The sequence below is a fragment of the Ursus maritimus genome, unplaced genomic scaffold (assembly GCF_017311325.1).
Source record: "Ursus maritimus isolate PB19 unplaced genomic scaffold, ASM1731132v1 scaffold_27, whole genome shotgun sequence".
Taxonomy (NCBI): Eukaryota; Metazoa; Chordata; class Mammalia; order Carnivora; family Ursidae; genus Ursus; species Ursus maritimus.
The window spans coordinates 22,076,163-22,095,891 of NW_024425230.1; the positions used below are offsets into that span (position 1 = coordinate 22,076,163).

Sequence of the window (19,729 nt, forward strand, 5' to 3'; positions counted from 1 at the left end):
GCGGCTGCGGGCGCAGCGGGCCGCGGGCCGGGAATGGACGAGCGCAGCAGAGTCGGCCTCTCGGGCGAGGCCCGGCGCCCCCCGGCGCCTCGGAGGCCGCGCTCGCCGGCCGGGGCCGGGGGAGGGACAGCAGCAGGTGACTACGGCCGGGCCGCGGGGCTATAAATAGGGGCGCGCGTCAGCCGCGGGCGGGAGCGGCGGCCGGCGGGGCAGGGGCCTGGCGAGCGCGCGGGGCCGGCGGCGGGATGGGGTCGCGCAGGGTCCCGGGGCGCGGCTGGGGCGCGGGCGGGCGGTCCGGGGCGGGGGGCGACGGCGAGGACGACGGGCCGGTGTGGATCCCCAGCCCGGCCAGCCGCAGCTACCTGCTCAGCGTGAGGCCCGAGACCAGGTGAGTGGCGCGCCTCGGGGCCGGCCGGGCGGCGGGCGGAGGCCATGGCGACGCCCTCGAGGGCACCCTGGCGCCCTCCTCCCGAGGCCCGGGCCGTGGCTGGGCGCAGTGGCCCTCGGGCCGTCGCGGCTCCTCCTGACCGCTCAGGGCCTGCGGGGCCTCGGGCCTCTGGCAACGCGAGGCTCGAGAGAGAGAAGGGCCCACTCCGGGGGTGATTCCACAGGGGCCTGAAGGCCTTCCTTATCTCCCGTACCTCGCTCCCGTCCCCGGGTCCCATCGGCTCCCTCACCCCATACTCAGCTACTCCCTGGCCTCGGATTCCACAGAGAGCGATAAGGAAAGCCAGAGTGGCTGAAATTCCTCCCGGGCTGGAAGGGAGGGGCAGAGCATTGGCGGGGTAGGGGCATAGTGGGAGTGGGGGCGTTGGGGGGGGGACCACCCCGAGTGGGGGCTACTTAGCTCAGGGGGCGGTGGTGGGGGGGTTCACCAGAAAGAAATAAGGTTCTTATTTCTGTGCAAATAAGGTTCTCCCTCTAGGCCCAGGGCTGTGGTCTTCCCCAGGATCTTTGTGGGGGCTGGTGAAGTGCAGGGGTGGGATGAGGTGCTGGTTGGCCCTGTCCGAGGAATCAGAGTTTGCGGTTCTGAGGGAGCCAAGTGCCCTGCCCAGTTTGGGGGAGTGGGATGCCAAGGGAAGGGTCCAACTGCTGAGCCCTGTACTTCTCTGCCAAGAATTAGAGGTGTGGTTGCTTGTCTTAGGAGCTAGACTACCCACAGATATAAGACACACAGATAGTCAACAGAGAGGCCTAGGCGCTCGGAGGCACCCAGACACCCAGGCACACGTGCACTGCCACAGAGACGGGAATTTCCTGCCCCCTCTGGGCAGCTCCGTTTCCCTCCAGCTCTGGAGCCTGTTTTCCAAAGGGAACTGTGATGGTTGGCTGTTGGGATAGTGGTTGCGTCCCAGCCCCAGAGCCCTGGCTCGTTGTAGGTTATGTGGAAAACAACCACTCATTTGAGATGCTGCCTGGGGACCTCTTGTCCTCCGTTCCTAAAACAGCACAAAAACAGGCATCAAGGACATTCAGGAAAAGTCCCAGGCACTTCCTCATGAATTGGCTGAGTTCTGTTGACCTTGGAGTTGGAAAAGTTCAAATGTAACCGGAACCGGTTTCTGCATAAAACTCGTCAAATGGTGTCACATGTCTGGGGCAGGGCTGAGGGCTGGTGTTAGTGACTGAGTCAGACTGGACATGGCCCCTGGCTGCCAGGAAAGAATGCCCCTTCCTCCGAACCCTTGGCTCTATGGAAAAACTGGAATGAACCTTGGGCATTTGTTCCCGTCTGCGGTGAAGCTGACTGCCTTGTAGGAGCCTCACACTTGTCTCACACTTGTCACAGCGACTCGCCTGGGCTTTGCCTCCTGCATCTGGCCTTTGTCAATACCAGCAGAACACACAGACGAGAAGCAGCGATGGAGGGAGGGAAGCAGGGGTGGCTTGAAAACCAGGCAGAATGGGGCAGGCACTGGATCTGGACTGGGAGAGAACAAGCTGGCGAGCAGACAGCTAGCTGGCTGAGCAGTCGTGTGGTAGATGATTTTTAATTGCCTGCCTGATGAGCACAAAGCAGTGTCCCAGCTGGAGAACTGCAGGTGGGGGGAAGCAGCCGGTCCAAGTCCCCTTGCACCTAAGTGCAAATACTCTTAGAAGGACACTCATTTCATCAGGGGCTTGGAGGAGGCAAGGCTGGGGCAGTGGGAGAGGGGGCTCTGTTTTGCCCCTGCCGGCTGGCTGCAGACCCCCACAGGTCCTCAGGGACAAGGAGGGCGAGATTTATCTCACATCTGGAAAAGCCTCTGGCCAAAGAGGGGGAAATGATTCCCAGTTCCCTAGCAAGGCCTGACTCTTGTGTTAGAGCAGGCAACCATGCAGTCTTCTGTCCCTCACAACAGCCTGACTGCCTGTGGGGATGGGACGAGGGCCCAAGAGATGAAGGAGAAAGAGGGTCCCTTGAGGACTTTGCCAGCTGTCCTTGGCTCCAGCCCAGATGAACCCTGACTATCCCAGAGTCCTGACTGGTTAAAGGGGCCACTGGTTAAAGAGGCAAGTTCTTTCCCACTCACTCTTGGCTCCAACATTTTCTGGGTCTACCTCTCTGCATGGAGCTCACGAGGCATCATTCTCAGGGGCCCAGTGATGATGGGCTGCCTCTGGGAGCTGATGGACAGCTGGGCTGGGGGCTGAGCCACCCGAAGCCTTGGCCCAGGTCTAGAACCTGGCTCCCTGTGCCTATCTCCCCTCGCCTAACTGCACGGCCCTGAGGTGGTTTCCAGACTGTAGTCAGCTCGAGGATATTTCCAGTGCCCACTGGGGTCAGAGGTCCAGTGTGCAGATAGTCCCAGCAAACTGTAGGTCCAGCCCCCTAGCACATCCACCCTCTGGGACCTCGTCCCTGTAAGAAGGTGGGGCATGGGGACTAGAGTAGGGTAAGGAACTACAGTTGGGTGGAGTGACACTCAGAAATTTCAGAAGTCCCTGCCCTCTCATTTCTTGGAGACCCTGGCCCACGTGGGCTCAGAGGAGCTGCAGAACCTATGATACCTGCTTGGGTCAGGTAGGCTCTCTCAGGCTTTCAGGGAAACTGAGTCATCAGGTTTGGACTTTCCAAGGGCCTTTTATGTCCCAGAATATATGGAGAATGGGAAGAATGGGCAAATGGGAGACCCTGGCTTCCACAGCCAGTCCTGGCTCCCTCCAGGCTCACTTTCCTGCTTTACCAAGAGACCTTTCCTTCCTGGGCCCTGAATTCCCATTCTGTACAATGAAGGTGGCATTAAGAACTCTTTTAGGCCTTTCTGCACCAACGTTTGATGCCCTCAGATTCTGACCCCCTCACCATCAGTAAAGGGAGGTGCTCCTGCCTGGGTGAGATCCTAAGCCTAGCTTTGGCCCGGTCAGCAGGGCATAGGCAGAGCTCCCACCCACTGAAGACAAGGTGCCTCCATGGCACAGGACTCCTCCTGACCTCGCTAATGGGGGAAGGGTGAGGCCTAGAGGAAGCAGGACAGGGGACAGAGTGGCATAAGCAGCTCTAGAGAGAGCCAGGGCGGGGTCGCTATCCCGGCTCAGGGTCTTATCTACTTGCAGGTGGCACCTGTCATTTTCTTCTTGGAATTAGAGAGCTGATTCTCTCCCTCTCCTTCCCAGGGAAGAAATCCAGACCCAACAGAGGAGAACTCTCTCAATTACGAGGAGAAAGGCAAAGGAAGTTCATGGTCAGGAAAGGATGGAGTTGGTCAGTGTCTGGGAACCATGCGAGGTTCTGCCCACCGGCCTCCAGAGGATTTTTAAAGCTCTGAGCAAAGGCAACTGCTTCCTTGCTCTTCCCATCTTCTCTGGAGCAGCGGCTCCCTCTGGGGGGCACCCTTCCTGTTTGAAAGATGCTCTTGCATACCCTCTCTCTTCCTTCTTTCTCTCTCTCTCTCTCCCTTCCATAAAACATCTGTTGAATGCCCGCTGTCTGCTGAGCACTGTGCTGGGAGTAGGAAAGCTACAAAAAGAGCTAGGTCTGAAGGCGGGGCGGACAGGGGTTAGGTGAGCAGAAGGAAGGAGGGAGGGCCTTCCGAGCAGGAGGACGGAAGTATGGGCTCAGAGGCCAGGAGTGGACATGTCCATGGCAGTTAGGAGCACGTCTGGTTCCAGTGGAATGTGGGTGTTGGGAAGTAGAGAACCATGGTTGTAGTGGGGGTGTGAGCTGATCGGGGAGGACCTTAAGTGCCCAATTAAGGAGTTGAGACTCAGCGGGGAGATTGTCGCATCTTTTTCAGGGAAGTGGTGTGATATGGGGGGGGTGAAGGAGGAGGGGGCTGAGGTGGTCATCAGATATGGAGCCATGGGGGTCTAGATCAGGGCACAACAGCAGGAGTAGCGAGAAAGGGAGAAAGAAGGGCCAAGAATTGTTGACCGGCGGGACTTGGGAGCTGGAGGAGAGGGAGGAGTCCGAAGTAGATTTACAGTTTGGAGTTTGGGAGGAGGCTGGAGGTGGCCGCGGACCCAGGAGCCCTGGACTGGAAGCCGTGTTTTGGGGCAGAGGAGGAGTTTGGGGTTTTGGTTATAAAGGGACAGCCTTTCTTGTGGTTGGAGAAGTAGACACGAGGGCCGCAGAGCAGGCTGAGTTGCTGGTCACAGAGGGAGAGCTATCCCAGTAGGGCCAGCTGAAGGGGGTCAGTATGGAGGGGGTGGCCCCAAGGTCTCCCAAAGGGCTGTGGGACAGTGGTCCTAGACTCCCATGAGGTGTTCGTGTTAGGAAAGGTGGAGGGAGAAGCAAGTGGGGTGGTGTCGCTGTGTGGGTCCTCAGCCCCCAGTGGCCAGTGCAGCCCCCAGCTAGTGTCCACTTTGAGCTGCCCCGGGAAGGAGGAGTGATCGGGGCCTGTAGGCGTAGTGGGCTTTGTGCTGGTCTGACCGAGCTGGGTGCCTCCTGGCTCCTGCTGAATTAACTGCTTTGTTTTTCTCCTCCTCTTCTCTCTTCCAGCCAGTTTGCCTTGTGTGGCCCCTTTAACCATACTTTAACCTATTAATGGGTGTTCTCCAAGCCACCTGTGTCCTTCCCAGCGTGGTAGCGGATTTCTAGGAATGGGGGCTCTTCCCCCCCAAAAGGCTGAGGGTTGAAGCAGGAGCTGCCCCCAGGCTGATGTGCTGTGGGGTGGGGGCCGTGCCAGGCAGCCATGAGCCCCTCTCTGGGGGCCAGTGACCCAAGTGCCTGGGACACATTTTTCTCAAAGCGCAGCCCCAAGGGGCCTCCTTCCTGCCTAACCATCCCCCTGGACTCTGCCGCACTTAACGAGCTCTCAGTTTCAGATGCACTGGTGTCTGGTGGTGAGGCCACTTGCTAACCGGAGCAGGCCAACTAAGACAGCTGGTCCCTTTTAATAGAAAGGCCTTGGGCCCCAGATGGTGGCCAATTAATACTCTGCAGAATGTTGTTGGTTTCGCCTCCTTTCCTTGCTTTTTGGGCCTAATGATTCCATTTGCTGTTTTCGCTTAGCTTATCAAGCAACCGGTTGTCTCACCCCAGCTCTGGAAGGTAAACGCACATTACATTACATTTCTCTGACTGCTTTTTTTTCTTGGGTCTGGGCATTGAAGGGTCTCGGGGTGACAGCTTGTGCACTAACGGGGCTGCATGGGGTGAGGGGAGGGCTGGAGGGCGGCGGGCGGGGAGTGTGAGAGGGCACTCTTGTGAGCACGGGTCTCGCAGGGACCAGAATTGATTTCTGCATGGACCACTGAAAGGCTTCCGGGGACCCAGAAACAGGCAAGGCTTCCTGAGGTGCCTGCTGCCATGTCTCTGCGCCCCCGGGAGAGGCACCACGGGGCCCGGACAGGAGCCACCAGGCATGGGACCCGCTTCCCAATCCGAAGTCTCCACGGTGTTTGTAATCCCATGTCTAGGTTGGACACCTTATGGTCGATCTTCTGACTGTGGTCCCTGCCCTAAATGGTTTCCCCCTCAGTCCCCTAAGTTCTTTTACCACCTCTTTCTCTCATTCCCCTCTCCTTCGGCTCTCTCCACTCCCGGCCGCAGGACTGTGCACTCTTTGAGGGCAGGGAACACCTCGTTAGCATATTCCTGCATTCCTGTTCTCTGACTCTGCTTCAGAGGCAGGGCAGGACCTGAGCAGACCCACGGTGGGTCGGGGTGCACCCATGGAATGCCTGTCCTCTTGCCTCCCAAGCTGGGGACAGCTTTTTACCGCTGGCTGAGCTGACTTTTATAATCAAAGTGGGAACATTTCCTGGCTCTCTCCCACCACTTGGGCCTCATCCAGACTCTGATAGATTTGGGGAGAGTTGCCTACAGTTTCTTTACACAGAGAAGGATTCCTGAGTAGCCAACTGGCCCCCCACATAGCTAATAATGTCTACAGGCATGATTAGGACCTACCATATCCGTTCCCTTTGATATAAGAGAGCACTGAGGAACCTTTGTTCTGGGTTGGTTCAGGGTCTGCAGGGGTGGAAGAGAAGGCATCACAACCAATTCTAAGTGGAGTGCTAAGTGCTAAAAGAGAAAGGACCTTCGGTGTTTATTTAAAGCAAGGCAAAGAACCAAACCTGAGAGCAGAGTTAAGTTCCTTTGAACACCACGAAAGCCAGCGATTCTGGTGTTCCTCAGAAACACACGATGAGGCTGTGATATCCTTATGAAGTCACAGAGTTGGAAAGCCTTGGAGGTGTCAGGGTGGGACCAGACCATTTCCAGATGTGTGGACTTCTGGCTTTCCAAGACCCTGGAAGCAGCTCATTCACAGTCCATCAGAGTGGTCTGGAGGAGGGGGACAGAAAGTGGGTGACAGGCAGTAGATAGCGTATGCAGGACTCTCCCTGTCTCCCCGAATGCACCCCAGACCCACCTCCGAGAGGGCTTTCGGCTAGTCATGCCTTCGAACAGTCATGGATGATTTTCCCATGCCAGCATTTTCTGTAATGTAGCTTAGAACCCTAGCGTGGGAAGTTGGAGAAGATGAGTGTTCTTTCCCGCTCAAAGTCAGTAACTAGCTGTGGCTGGATTGTCTAGCATGAGCACGGCCTCTGCAAATTTTCCTTGAACAAGAATTTCCCCGTCTTCTCGCGGCAGCCCATTTCCAGTAGCTTATATCCTCAGACTCGTCCAAGCAGCTTCATCCTTACAAGCCTAAGCTGAATATTGGCTCCCGGCTCGTGGTCAGGAGTAAGATAGGGTTCAGGTTATGGAGGGAGGACCGAATGAGGGATGTTTTGAATTAGATGCAACATCACGGAAGTCCAATTCCTCTTGGCCCGGCAGTTTCTTCTGGCAGCTGGTGGCTGGGACTTGGTATGCCCCAAGGTCAGAAATTTGCTCTTAGTGCAAGACCAGCAAGAAACATTTTCATGTTCTCTTCCTGAGCGTCAGGGAGTTGAAGAACCCTCTATTCCTGAGTCGGTGAGAGGAAAAGGACAAGCCGTGTATGAGAGAGGAGTTCTAGACGACAGTGTCACAGGGAGTGGCCTAGAAGCCTGGTTGCAGACCCAGTTCAAGCGTTCAGGTGTGTGAGAGTTTAGGGTCCCCTTTCTGGGCAGTCTTTGTCAGGGAGGGCTCCTGCCAACTCCCCGAAGGCCCAGGCATCTGCATTCCTGTGGAGACACCACGGCGGGAGCCCTGTTGGTCCAGAAGTCTTCCCTGATTCCAGACCTTTCTCCTCAAACTCAAGTCCAGAATGACATGCCCAGAAACGATGAGCTGAATGTGGAAGCTCTCCCCACAAAGCACAGGGTTGTAGCCCCTTGTTGCTGCGCTCCCACAGATCCGCCCCGGACCCCTGGTGGAGAGGGCTCAAGCAGACACGCATTGCCTGGGTGCCCGCCCCTCCTCCGAGGCACAGAGAAAGGCAGACCCTCCTGCTTCTGTTCACTTCTCTCCTCACAGTCCTCACTGCTGCTCACAGTGGGCTGTGTGAGTGGGGAGGGGGGAAGGGCTGGGCACGGCTTGTGCACCAGACAACCTGGCTGTGTGGTTACGCTTCACGCCTAGGGACGCATTGTGTCTCTGCTGGCCCACGAGAGGTTTGGCATGGTGGTTTGCTTCCTGTGCCCAGGAAGGAGAGGACTACATGCTAAGCAGTGTCGGCGAGTCCGTGCTGGACTCAGTGAGGCTGCAAATGCCCTTGAATTCTGGGCGGCAGACTGTCACAATGAACTCAGAGTCCTGGCTTTTGTAGGGCTGGATCTGTGTATGGTTTGGCAGCCGTGCTGGTTGGTCTTAGGCCTGGCGGCCATGTATTCACTTGAGCATGTGGTATCCGGGGATCCAAGAGCAGACTCTCTTTTCTGATACCCCTGCGAATTAGAGCCTTCCTTTGGATCTAGACCCCTGGCATTGGCTGGCTTATTCTTTGTCTACCATGGTCTTATGCTCATAAATTTGGGGTCTTTTCTTCGGAGCCCAGACATTAGGAGTGGCCCCTGAACTGTGTATCCTTGAGAACTGACTGGCTTTTCCCTCTTTGGCATGAACGGAAGCTCTGCTGTGCTAGGGTCTCTATCTCTGAGGCTGGACCTATCTGTATGTGTGCCACCCCCATGCACGAGCTTTCCTGGAGATAAATGGTAGAGGGTAAAGCAAGGCCTTCCAGTAAGGATGGGAAGGGGACCCCAGGGCTGGTGGTTTGGCATGCTGAGGAGCCTGGCCCATGGTCAGAAGCCTGCCTATTGTAATGGGTCTGGATCAGGATTCCATTCCGCCCCTCTGTACCATCCCTGCCCCCAACCTGGCCAAGAGATCTGACTCCCTTGAAGAAAGACTTGCTCAGGTACTGGAGCCATGGCCACAGGATGATGGATGGATATGGTAAGACTTAAGTTGCTTTGGACAACACCAGTCCAAACCGGGCAATACCAGATATCTTGGTGGGTGGGGGAAGGCCACTCTGAAAAGTTCTTTGCCCTCTCCTAGGAGCACCTTCTGCTCCATCATTGCTCAACTCACAGAGGAGACCCAGCCGCTATTCGAGACCACACTCAAGTCCCGGGCTGTGTCTGAGGACAGTGACGTCAAGTTCACCTGCATCGTCACAGGTAACGAAGCCGTCTGTATGATCCACACCAGGATCACTGCACAAAGGAGGGTCCCAGGGGGCCATGGGGACAGGCATGGAAGGGGTTGGCTGTGTGAGCAAAACGGTGCAAGTTCACATTCGTTTCCTTAGCTTTCCGTCCAGTTTAGTCTCCCTGTGTGGCTGGGGTCCCTTCTCCTCCATTCTGGAGCCACACACACACCCTGCTCTTCTTCAAAACCTGTCTTCAGTAAAGATTCTTTTCCCTCGGGCAAATATATACAACTAATGAATCTCAGTTGCAAGGAAAGAAAATTGAAAAAGGTTTTTGAGGCCATCTCCCTTAAATATCCCCATTTTAGAGTTGAGCGGTTCGAGGCTTGCGAGTGTCAAGCCTGAGAGACTGTGATGTATAGTGATTCTGACTGCAGACCCAGGAGACAGACCGCTTGGCTGGATTGCTGATTCGTCCCCTTTCCAGTTATGTGATATGGAAGAGGTTGCATAACCTTGCATGACCTCACAGTGCCTCATCTGTAAAGTGGGGATGATAATAGCATGAACCTCAGAGGGTTATTGTGAGACCGAATGCAAGCACTTGGAATAGTGCCTGGCATATAGTTAGTACCATGTAAGTGTTAGAAATGAAGATGACTATTATTTGCATTTCACTGAGCTCCATGGTGGGATTTGACACAACAGGAAGGAGAGTGATACTCCTTGGGAGGGGAGGGTGGTGTAGTGGGAGTACTGGAAAGCCGGCCCTGAGCATGGCCTCTCCTCCAGACCTCCTGTCGCACAAGCCTGACCTGCTTGTGGGCCTGCAGGACTGCCCCTCCCAGCCGTGCAGCCATCAGACCAAGGGGCCCAGGTCAGGCTTCCCTCCGAGAGCCCATTCCCCACCCCCCCAGTAAACCAAGGGCATTGGTGGTTTTCCAGCTGTGACATGCCCTGATTCTGGGGGACCTGTCCGCCCAGCCATCTAAACAGCTTCTCTGGGACTGGGTTCCCCCAGGCAGTTCTCACCCTTACCCAGAACCCTCTGAGCTCCAGGCTGAGAACGCTGTCTGTTCCAGGGGACGCAGACATCTGCCCGTACACCTTACCTCTGTGAGGCATAACACATTTTGCAACATTCATCTGTTTCCATTGTCATTGGATTCTTACCAAACCTGGTGAAGTAAGGGTTATTATTAGTCAGATTTTACGGAGAAGGAACCCAAAATAGGTTAGGTGACTTGCCAAAGTCTACAAAGCTGGTGAGGAGGAGACCCTACTTCTGCTCTCTGTAGCATCTGAGGCTGCTTGCTTATGCCTGCGTTGTGACTGCGGCACTAACCGTTTCCTGGAAGAACTGGCTCTTTCACAAATCTGTGCTTTTATGTAAGCTATTTTCCCTTTTTAGAAAGTCCTTAATCCATCTTTTTAAAGGAAATTACTTTTTATTTGATCAAAGTAATACATGCACGTGATGTAAGTCTTCAAAGCATACTAACAGGCATGTATCAAAGTACAGCAGTTCAGCTTTCCCGCCAATCTGTCTTCCCAGAAGCAATCTTTAAGCTGTTATTGGATACATTTAGCTATTTCATGTATACATTTCCACAGTGCTGAGTAATAACGTGACTGTTGCTAACTTTTGAGCCTTCGGGTTTTCATGCTCGCTGGTCTTCCTGTTACAGTGGATAGGGAACGAGCTCTCTCTAGCTTCGTTTTCTCTGTTCTCCTCACTTATCTTCTCAATATAGTTATATCACAATTTTTGCTTAAATCAAAATTTACTCTTTACCTTATTTCCAGGCAATATTATTCATAACTGACGATTGTAGTATACTACGATTATATTTCTTTCTCCTGTTTTGCTCGTCAGTATTTTCTTTAATTTTTTCATATTTCACTTAATATTTATTTATTTATTTATTTATTTATTTATTTATTTTTGCTATCTATTGTTAAATTTTCTTATCCCATCCAATAGCCTCTTACTACAGTTTCCTACAAGGTCACTGCCATCAGTCCTCCTGTTAGCTGCTTTCCTTGGAGACATCTCACTTGGAGATCTCTGTTCTTCTCTCTGAACTGGTAGCCTTTTAGGCCAGATACACAGCTGTTATCCTGGGCTTTCTCTTTGCCCTTCCCCTGGGTTTTATTCAGTTTCTTGGATCTCATATGGTCCTTTTTCTTGGTTTATTCTCTGGCTTTATTGAACTACGTCCTTCAGTAGTGTCATCATGTGAAAAAGACATTCTGCCAGAGATGGTATGACCACAGGGGACATTGTGATGACAAGCTCTCCCCCTGTCTCTCCTCCGAGCCTTTCAGCCCCAGCGTGATTTAGTTGCTTTCTGCATCTGAGGCATGGTCGGCATCCTGGGACCTCCCTTTACCATCATCCTACACATTCCCTTTACCTCTCTCCTGTGATGGATTTCCTGGTTTTTATAGTCCACGGTTTTCTTTCTCTTGATTTACATTCTTATTTTCATAGCTTCCTATGCAGAGTATGTGGGAAGTAAATGTTAGACAACTTCTGTCTGAAAATGGTTTTTCTTGGTTGTTTTTTGTTTTTGGGGGGTTTTGTGTGTGTGTGTGTGTGTGGTTTTTGTTGTTGTTGTTGGTGGTGGTGGTGGTGGTGGTTTTTTATTTTACTCTTGATGGAGAGTTTGGCTGGGTATAGAATAATAGAATTCTAAGTTGAAAATAATTGTCCTTGAGAATTTTGAAGACAATGCTGCATTGTCTTCTTTCTCCCAATGTTAGTGTTCAGAGCAGAAAGACGGTTTGACTCCTCATTCTTTGCAGGAGACTGTTTTGGTTCCCCCCCTCCCCCGAAGCGTGTAAGAATGTTCTGATATTTCATAATGATGTATCTTGATATGGGTGTCTTTTCATCCTGGGGCGTGCTTGGACTCTTTCAGTCTGGTAACTGATGGCCTCTAAGTCTGGGAAATTTGAGATTATTTTGATGTTGGTTTGTTCCTGCTGTTTCCTCTGCTCCTTCTTTCTGGAACTCTTGTTACGTGGATAACCACTCCCCTGGACTCATTCTCTTATCTTCTTTTCTTTTCTTCCCCTTTTATCTATTTGTGTTTTTGCTCTGCTTTCTAGGAGATTTCCTCAGTGTTATCTTTCCACTTTTCCACTGGGTTTTTAATTTCTAAGAGCTCCTTTAAAAAAATTTTTTTTCCTGTGGCATGCTGTTCTTCATAAATATAATATCTTCTCTTAGCTCTCTGAAACTAATAATGATAGTTTTCTAAAAGTTTTCTTCTCCCTGCATAGCTTGAGTTCCTTCCAATTTGCTTTTTTAAAATTTATTTAATTGTTTGGTCCTTAATCTTCTATGTCTAGGCTTTCCTCAGACACCCATCTGACTATCTTTGGCAGTCAGATAATGGTTAAAAGTGGAGACCAAAAAGCTGGTTGTCAGTTCTGAGCAAGCAGGAAGGGCCTGAAAACTTGGGGCTTCCTTGTACGGTGATCTGGCAGGCACTGTTGGAACTGACAAAGTAAGTTTCTTTAATTCCTTCATCGTGGGCTAGCTAGAGTCCCTAGTGAATACTCTTCTCAGGTCTTATCTGGAGGGTGAAGATTTTCTGGGAGCTATGCAGAGGATAGGGTTGTGTGGGCTCTCATCAGAGAGCATTTATTTTATGCATACGGTTACTACATTTTTCTGTTTCCCATAGAGTAGTTATGCCCTCAGCTGTTCTGGCTTACCCTCGGGGTAAACTTTTACCTTTCCAGATAATCATCCTCACCTTTGGCCATGGGGGCGGGGGTGGTGGTGGGAAAAAGAGTTACCTAGTGGTATGGAGGGGGTGAGGGGATCCAGAGATCTGACGGTTTTTCACACAACTCATAACCTCTCCTCCTTTTCCTTTCCCCCGAGTATTTGCCAGCAATTATGCCTTTGGAGGATTTTCCAGTGTTCAAAGGGTAGCTCTCAGTTCCCCCACTGCCACCTTAGGGTTCAGCTGTCCTGGGTCTGCTGAGCCTGTTTCCACTGTCCATCCGACTTTCAAACTACTGTTCCTCCTATTGCTTGCCTCATCTGTTCTCCCCTTCCCTGTGGTTTTATATCTTTTAATTTAAAAAAATCTCTTTAGAGTAATCATAGTGGAGAGTGGTAACAGGTGATGTGCTCATTCTGTCTTTTTACCTAGAAGGCTATCCTTTGCTGGAAAATTCCTTCTCATCTTTCAAAGCCCAGCCCAAATGGCTTATCCTCTAGGACATCATCTCCAGCACTTCACGGAAATCTCTAGCTGCATCTGGTCTCTCTATTCCTCCAGGAGGACTGTAAGATCTGCGAGGATAGAGCGCAAACCTGGCACACGGTCCTCTCTGGAGCGAGCACAAAGAAGGCGCTCAGTACCGATTTGCCAAATGCCTATTTCTTTCAGCTGCAGCTGCTGCTGGGGCCGTGGGCCGCCTGAGGGGACAGGCATCAGGCACAGGTCTCCCTTCTCTCCCTCTTCCTTTCTACCCTTCATAGCCACGGACTCTGAGAGCAGTGTTGGAAAAGCCAGACAGGAGTCTGACTTACTGAATCTTGGGGCATTTTATTCAATACCTCCAATGTCATTATGAAGCTTTGCCCTGTTTTAAGCCCAACCCAAAGGAGCAAACCTTTATCCCTCAGTTGAGATAACACCCATGTCTCATGATGGCCAACCAGGGCCACGGGCTTCTTTCTGCTCAGGAGGACCCGCCATGCTCGGGTCTACAGCACTCCCACGTGGGGCTGTACGATTTCCAGGGCTCTAGGTATCACTAACATCCCTACCTCAGTCCCTGCTGTACCTAACTTCCTCCTCCCCTCTTCTTACCCCCCCCACACAAAAACTCTCAGGTCACCTGAGTTTCATGGAGTAGATTAAGGAGGAGGTCTCTGCAATCACCACAGTACACCGTCAATAAGCCATTTCCAGTTAGCAAGGAGAGAATGCAGACTCTATGGGGAAGAAAGGGGTAGGGGATGCAGAAAAATCAGAGAACAAAGGGAACAGGAGCTGGGTCTCCTTATCTGGAGAAGTAGATGGTAGATAGATCTATGGCTGAGACTGGCCTCCACGTGAGACTTGCGTGGTGATCCCAGCTTGTGTCTGTGGAGATAAAAGGACCACATGTGTCTGTCTTCCTCCCACCCTGCTGGTAACATTCCTTAAGCTAGACTGTGATGAGTCAGCCCCATCAGGGCCCTGCCAGGAGCAGGTGATGCTTTCTGGTGGGTCAGAACCTAGACCACATGAGGGAGAGGAGCCGGTTCTCCTGTTGGCTGAGCTCTGAGAGAAGTCCTTGGGGTTTTGGAAAAGGAATACACAACCCTGAGGCTCTCGCCTCTTAGACGGGGTGAACAGGGGATAGCAGGCCTTGACTCAGCCTTCCGGCTGCTGTCTCCCCCAGGGGCTCCTTTGGCCAGAATGCTACTGTCCTCCTTGAGTTTGCCTATCTTTGTCCAGCATGGCGACCGCATTCCCACGCTCCTCAACTCTTTGTGGATTCCGTGTTGGGGTGTGTGCGTGTATGTGCACATAGATGTTGGGGCAGGAGGAGGAAGCAGCAGCAAGCCGCTGGACAGTGACTGAGCCTTTAGACAGAACCAAGTTCCTGAAAAACACCTTTCTTAGAGAAATAAGTCTACTATAATGAATGTTGGGAATGGAAACTTCCTTATTGGTCCCAGAATCTTCACCAGAAAAAGCATCGGTAAAAGGAAAAGGAAGCCAGGTGCTTTGTGACTCTAGCTAAGTCACTTCACTTCCCAGAGCCTTATCTTCCTTTTGTATGAAGCATAAATTAAACCCCGGCTGCCTGTTTTATAGAAGAGAGGGATTTGAATTGGGGTCTTCTGCATATCCTTAGCTAGATGATTTGGGGCAGAAGTCTTAATTTCATGGGCCTTGAATTCCTCTTCTTTTTATTTTTAAGATTTTATTTATTTATTTGATATATAGAGAGAGCACAAGCAGGGGGAGCAGGAGAGGGAGAGGGAGAAGCAGGCTCCAAGCTGAGCAGGGAACCCAACACGGGGCTCGGTCCCAGGACCCTGGGATCATGACCTGAGCCGAAGGCAGACACTTAACGACTGAGCTACCCAAGCGCCCCAAATTCCTCTTCTTTAAATTGGGGATTAATAACAGTACATTCCTTGTGGGATTTTTGTGATGATTACATAATACAAGAAAAATATTCAGCTCAGTACCTGGCATATAGTGAGTCTTCAGTAAGTGTTAAGAATTGTCCTCACAGGATCGTGAGGAGGGCCAGACAAAAGTGTATTTGAAAGCCCTTTAAAAACTCTACATTGATATTCATCATTATTGATCTCTTCCGTCCGAGCTTCTCAAACTGGGGACGGTTGGGACAAGGCTGCAAGTCTCCGAGCTGGGTTCCAGACTCAGGCCTGCTGGCTGTGAAGCAGAGGTCTTGGGGGGAAAGGGGAAGGGAGAAGGGGGAAGGGGGGAAAGCTAGAGGCTGCGGGACCACTGTGGGCTCTCCTGGCCAGAGCTGAACGAGTGTGCACACCTGCTTGTGGGCACACACGCACGGGCAGGCCTGTGTGTGCAGCTGCGAGGGAAGGACCTTTCCTGCTTTTGTGTGTCTTAGAACACAGTTTATATTATCCAGGACACAAGAAGATGTTTTCTGTCCAAATAAAAGTGTTTCTAAAACCCACGGTTGCCATAGAGCCCTGAGCGGTCAGGTTGCCCGCCACTTTGTCAAGAGGCATCAGAGAGTGGCATGGGGGCTGAGGCCTCAGTCTTGGGGTGGCGGGGTCCCTTCAACATCTCCTTCCTTGCCGCAGCTTGACTGGACTCCGATGCCCTGGACACTGAGGCCTTACTGGGCAGGTCATGGGGCCGGGAGGCTCTGAGCTGGGCCCTTGGAGAGATGAGCTCATCACACAGGATGGTGAGGACACCTGTGCTGGCCTTGGCCACACGCGGTGATGTAACCCAGGGCTTTAGCTCACAGTGGAAACATGGGGCTCGCTTTACAGTCAGGGCTGCCCAGAGTTTGTTCCTGGCTGACTCAGCTGCAGCCTCGCCTCCCTTGCTCCCGGCTCCTGTACGCAGTTCCCCAGCGTGCCCTTTGCTTTCCACCCCCACGCTCTACTGTTACGGTTCCTACGTCAGGCGTGCCCTCCCCATCTGTCTCCTGCTTGTTTGTTCATTCACCGCCCTACTCACTCCTTTACGCACTCATCCATCATGGTTTCATTAAGTAACTACTATGTGCCAGGCACTGTCTTAGGTGCTGGGGATATAGCAGTAGAGAAGATAGGGTTCCTGCCCACGTGGGACGTGGGTCTAGGAGAGACAGACAAGGACACAGTTCACTACAGTAGCATAATTTGTGCTGTGAAGGGGGGGTGCAGGCACCGAACTTTACTTTTTCTGAAATTCTGCCCGCCCTTGGCCAGTTCAAATGCCACTCACGCCATAAAGCCTTTCCTGGTATCCTAGCCAGAAGTGTTGCTCCCTTCTCGGCACCCTGAGCACTTAGCGTATTCATCTATAAATATTTAATGAGTGTTGGTTCCAGACCAGGCACTATTCTAGGAACTGGGGACACAGCAGTGAATAACACAGATAAGTCATGAACCGATGTTCCGCTGGGGGTTGGAGAGGATGCATGTCGTGTAACAAACTCCTCAGTGTATAACATGTCCGTGTGTTCTATACACTAAACACGGTGAAGGGGACAGAGGCGCGGGCGGGAGGGTTCTGTTGTATGCAGGGAGGGAGAGAAGGCCCCTCTGAGGAGGCAACGTGAGGACAGAAAGTGAGGGAATCAAGGTGTGTCCCTCGCACAGTGCGTTAGAAGCAAGCCAGTCAGACCCTGTGGCTGGGGGAGGGGGCAGCGAGCAAGGCCAAGAGTGGTGGGAGATGAGGCAGTGGGGTGCAGGGCCCATCAGCAGGGCCTGCATTCAGTAGGGGCTCCTCGGTGTTTGGAGCAGAGGAGTGCCATGACCTGACTTGACTTTAAAAGGCTCATTCTGGCTGCTGTGTGGACAGTGGGCTGCACAGAAGCCAGATTGGGAGTAGTGAGGTCAGCAGGGAGGTTATTATAGAAATTGAGGCGTGAGACGATGGTGGGGACTAGTTGGTGGTGGGGAATGGCAAGAAGTGATCAGGTCCTGGACGTATTCTGAAGGGAGGGCCCATAGGATTGTCTGCTGGAGTGGACATGAGAAAAAGAAAGGAATAAAGGAATACCTCCAGATTTGGGGCCCGAACCAACTTAGGATAAAGTTGTCACGTACTGAGCTATGTGGGTACCGTCCTGGAGAGGTGAGGGCCGTGAGGACCTTGGCCTAGGGCATGGTAAGTCCAAGACCTGTTAGATCTCCAAGTGGAGGTGTCAGACACACGGTCAGAATTCGGAACCAGGAGCTGGGGGGAGGTCTGGGCTGGACGGACAAATGTGGGGGTCATGAGTATATAGATTTTTAAAGGCCACAGGGCAGCATAAGGTCCTGAGGTTATACGGATAGAGAGTGGCAAGCAGTTCCGGGGCCTGAGCCCTGGGGCACCTCACACTCACAGGCCCCGGTGGTGAGGGGGACAAATGAAGGACATTAGGAAGAGTGGCCCGTGACGCAGGAAGAGTGCTAAAAAGGAGTGAGGAGAAGGTCTCAGGAAGCGGGCGTCAACACCGACAGATTGAGTAAGATGAGGCGTAAGAATTGCCAGGAGATTTGGCGACATGCGAGTCGTGAGTGACCTCCACGGGCACATTTGGTGCTGCGTGCACACAAAAGCCTGGTGGGAGGGGAGGGGTTGGAGACAGCGCAGACAGCACCTGCAGAGAACTTTCCTGTGACACTCCTACAGCAGGCTTGTGTGCCAATGGCGGTGATATGACAGAGGGGAACGGTTTGCTGATGCAGGAGAGAGCAGGAGGAGATGGGGTCCAGTGAGGACAGCTTCGGAGAGCCGTGTGGGCAGTGGGTCCGTAGACAGCGGGGTAGGCGGAGCGGATGTCCCCTGACTTACCTTTTCTACTTTACTGTGGGTTCCCTGAGAGCAGAGACCCTGCCCGTCAGGCTGCTATAGCTGCAGAATCCTCTCTGGCACTCCGCACATACTTGATATGTATGTTGGAGGAAATGTGAGCTGGGGTCTCTGAATTCTGATCCACAGTGCTGATCATTTGGAGTCGGCTTAAGGAATGAAGCAGAATTCACTGGTAAGGCTGGTGGTTCTGTGGGACTGACAAGTAGGGGTTCCTCTGTGCCCAGGCAAGGAGTGGAGCCAGTCTTTGGAAGGATGTTGGGACTGTGCGTCCGTCTCCTATCTCTTGTTCTGCCCAGAATATCAACTTCATTTTTGCTTCTCTCTGCAGTCCAGTCCACGTGGAGAACAGGGCTGCAGCCCTTTGAAGTTATAGTTCCAGGCCCAAGGGTAGATTGTCTCTAGGTCCTGATTCCTGAAACCTAGGTCAAATAACTGGACTCGATTAGCTGATTGGGTATCCATTACTGGACCCATCAGCCATGTGGGGACGGAGGCAGGGACATGTGACTTTAACAGTCGGAAGCTCTCCTTGTGGGCAGGGCTGGAAGTCCCCAGAGAGAAGGGGCTGGGGAGACACCTCAGTCCATCCCACAGCAGTGAATGAGTGGGTAGGGAATTGTAGATGGAGGGATGATGGATGGATGGATGGATGGAGGGATGGAGGGATGGATGGTTGGATAGATGGATAGATGTTTGGGTGGATGGATATTTTAGCTGTGTCAGCAAATAATGCCAGCATCTCAGCAACCTGGGATAAAAGAAGGAGGGCTCTTGGTATTGGGGTATTGGGGGAAGACCTCTGAGGATAGAGCTGTTACCACAGTTGAGAATGTAGATAGGACACTTCAGTGTCCTGAAGGAGTGTTCAGGAAGGAGGCTTATTACTCCCAGCCAAGGCTTTCTGGAAGCTTCTTGGTTCCCTGCAAGGAAGTTTCTCCTCCATATTTGCCTTCTAGCTGCTGAAGGGGAACGGTTTTCAGCCTTGACATGGACTCGCTTCTAAAAATAAGCAGAGCCAGATGATAGCCCTTTCCTTCCAGCGAGTGGGGCAGGTGGTCTGGGGAAGCCGTGGCATCCTGTTCTTTCCTTCTACTATTTTGGAACTGGTCTTCCTGCAACCCAGTCTCCCACTTCCTTCTTAGGATACCCAGAGCCAGAGGTGACCTGGTACAAGGATGACATAGAGCTGGACCGCTACTGTGGTTTGCCGAAGTATGAGATCACTCACCAGGGAAACCGCCACACGCTACATCTCTACAGGTGAGGGAAAGTGGCCGCCCCGCTCTCTCCGCTCCTGAGCGTCCTGTGGCCCTGTCAGAGATGGGCTCAGCTGGACGCTGATGGCCCGGCGGGACCTGGGGGTGGAGGCCAGGTCTCTGCTCTCGAGTTGAACCTGCTGGTGGCCTGTTTGCCTGCCAGGGTCTGGGATCTCCTAAGGCCAGGGTGGGAGGATTTCTGACACCCAGAGAGTGAAGCGCAACCAGAGGAGGTCCCGAACCCATAGAAACATTTTCCATGAGGTCAGCTACTGAAAAAAGCTCCTGTGTCATCCTTACTTCACAAGGGGCTGTGTGGGTCACCTGCTTCTGAAGGGAGCTCTCCTGGGCCCCAAGTCTAATCCCTCCTGGAACGCATGACCTGGGCCAGCTCCCTCCTTGTCGCCAGCCTCAGTTTCCCCCACTGTAATGGGGAGTGTTGGATGTGGTGGCGTCGAGGTGGGGTGGGGCACTCAGGGCGGGA

The 19,729-nt window shown here is 52.8% G+C and overlaps 1 protein-coding gene across 1 annotated transcript in view; it reads left to right on the forward strand.

Annotated features, from left to right (window-relative positions):
- Positions 1-230: 230 nt before the first annotated feature.
- The window catches only part of ALPK3 (alpha kinase 3), a 46,089-nt gene continuing 26,590 nt past the window's right edge, over positions 231-19,729 (forward strand). Inside the window, 4 exon segments of the mRNA XM_040642839.1 lie at positions 231-388; positions 5,435-5,473; positions 8,864-8,985; positions 19,132-19,249. Coding sequence (XP_040498773.1) covers positions 246-388; positions 5,435-5,473; positions 8,864-8,985; positions 19,132-19,249 — 422 coding nt within the window. The 5' untranslated portion in view covers positions 231-245.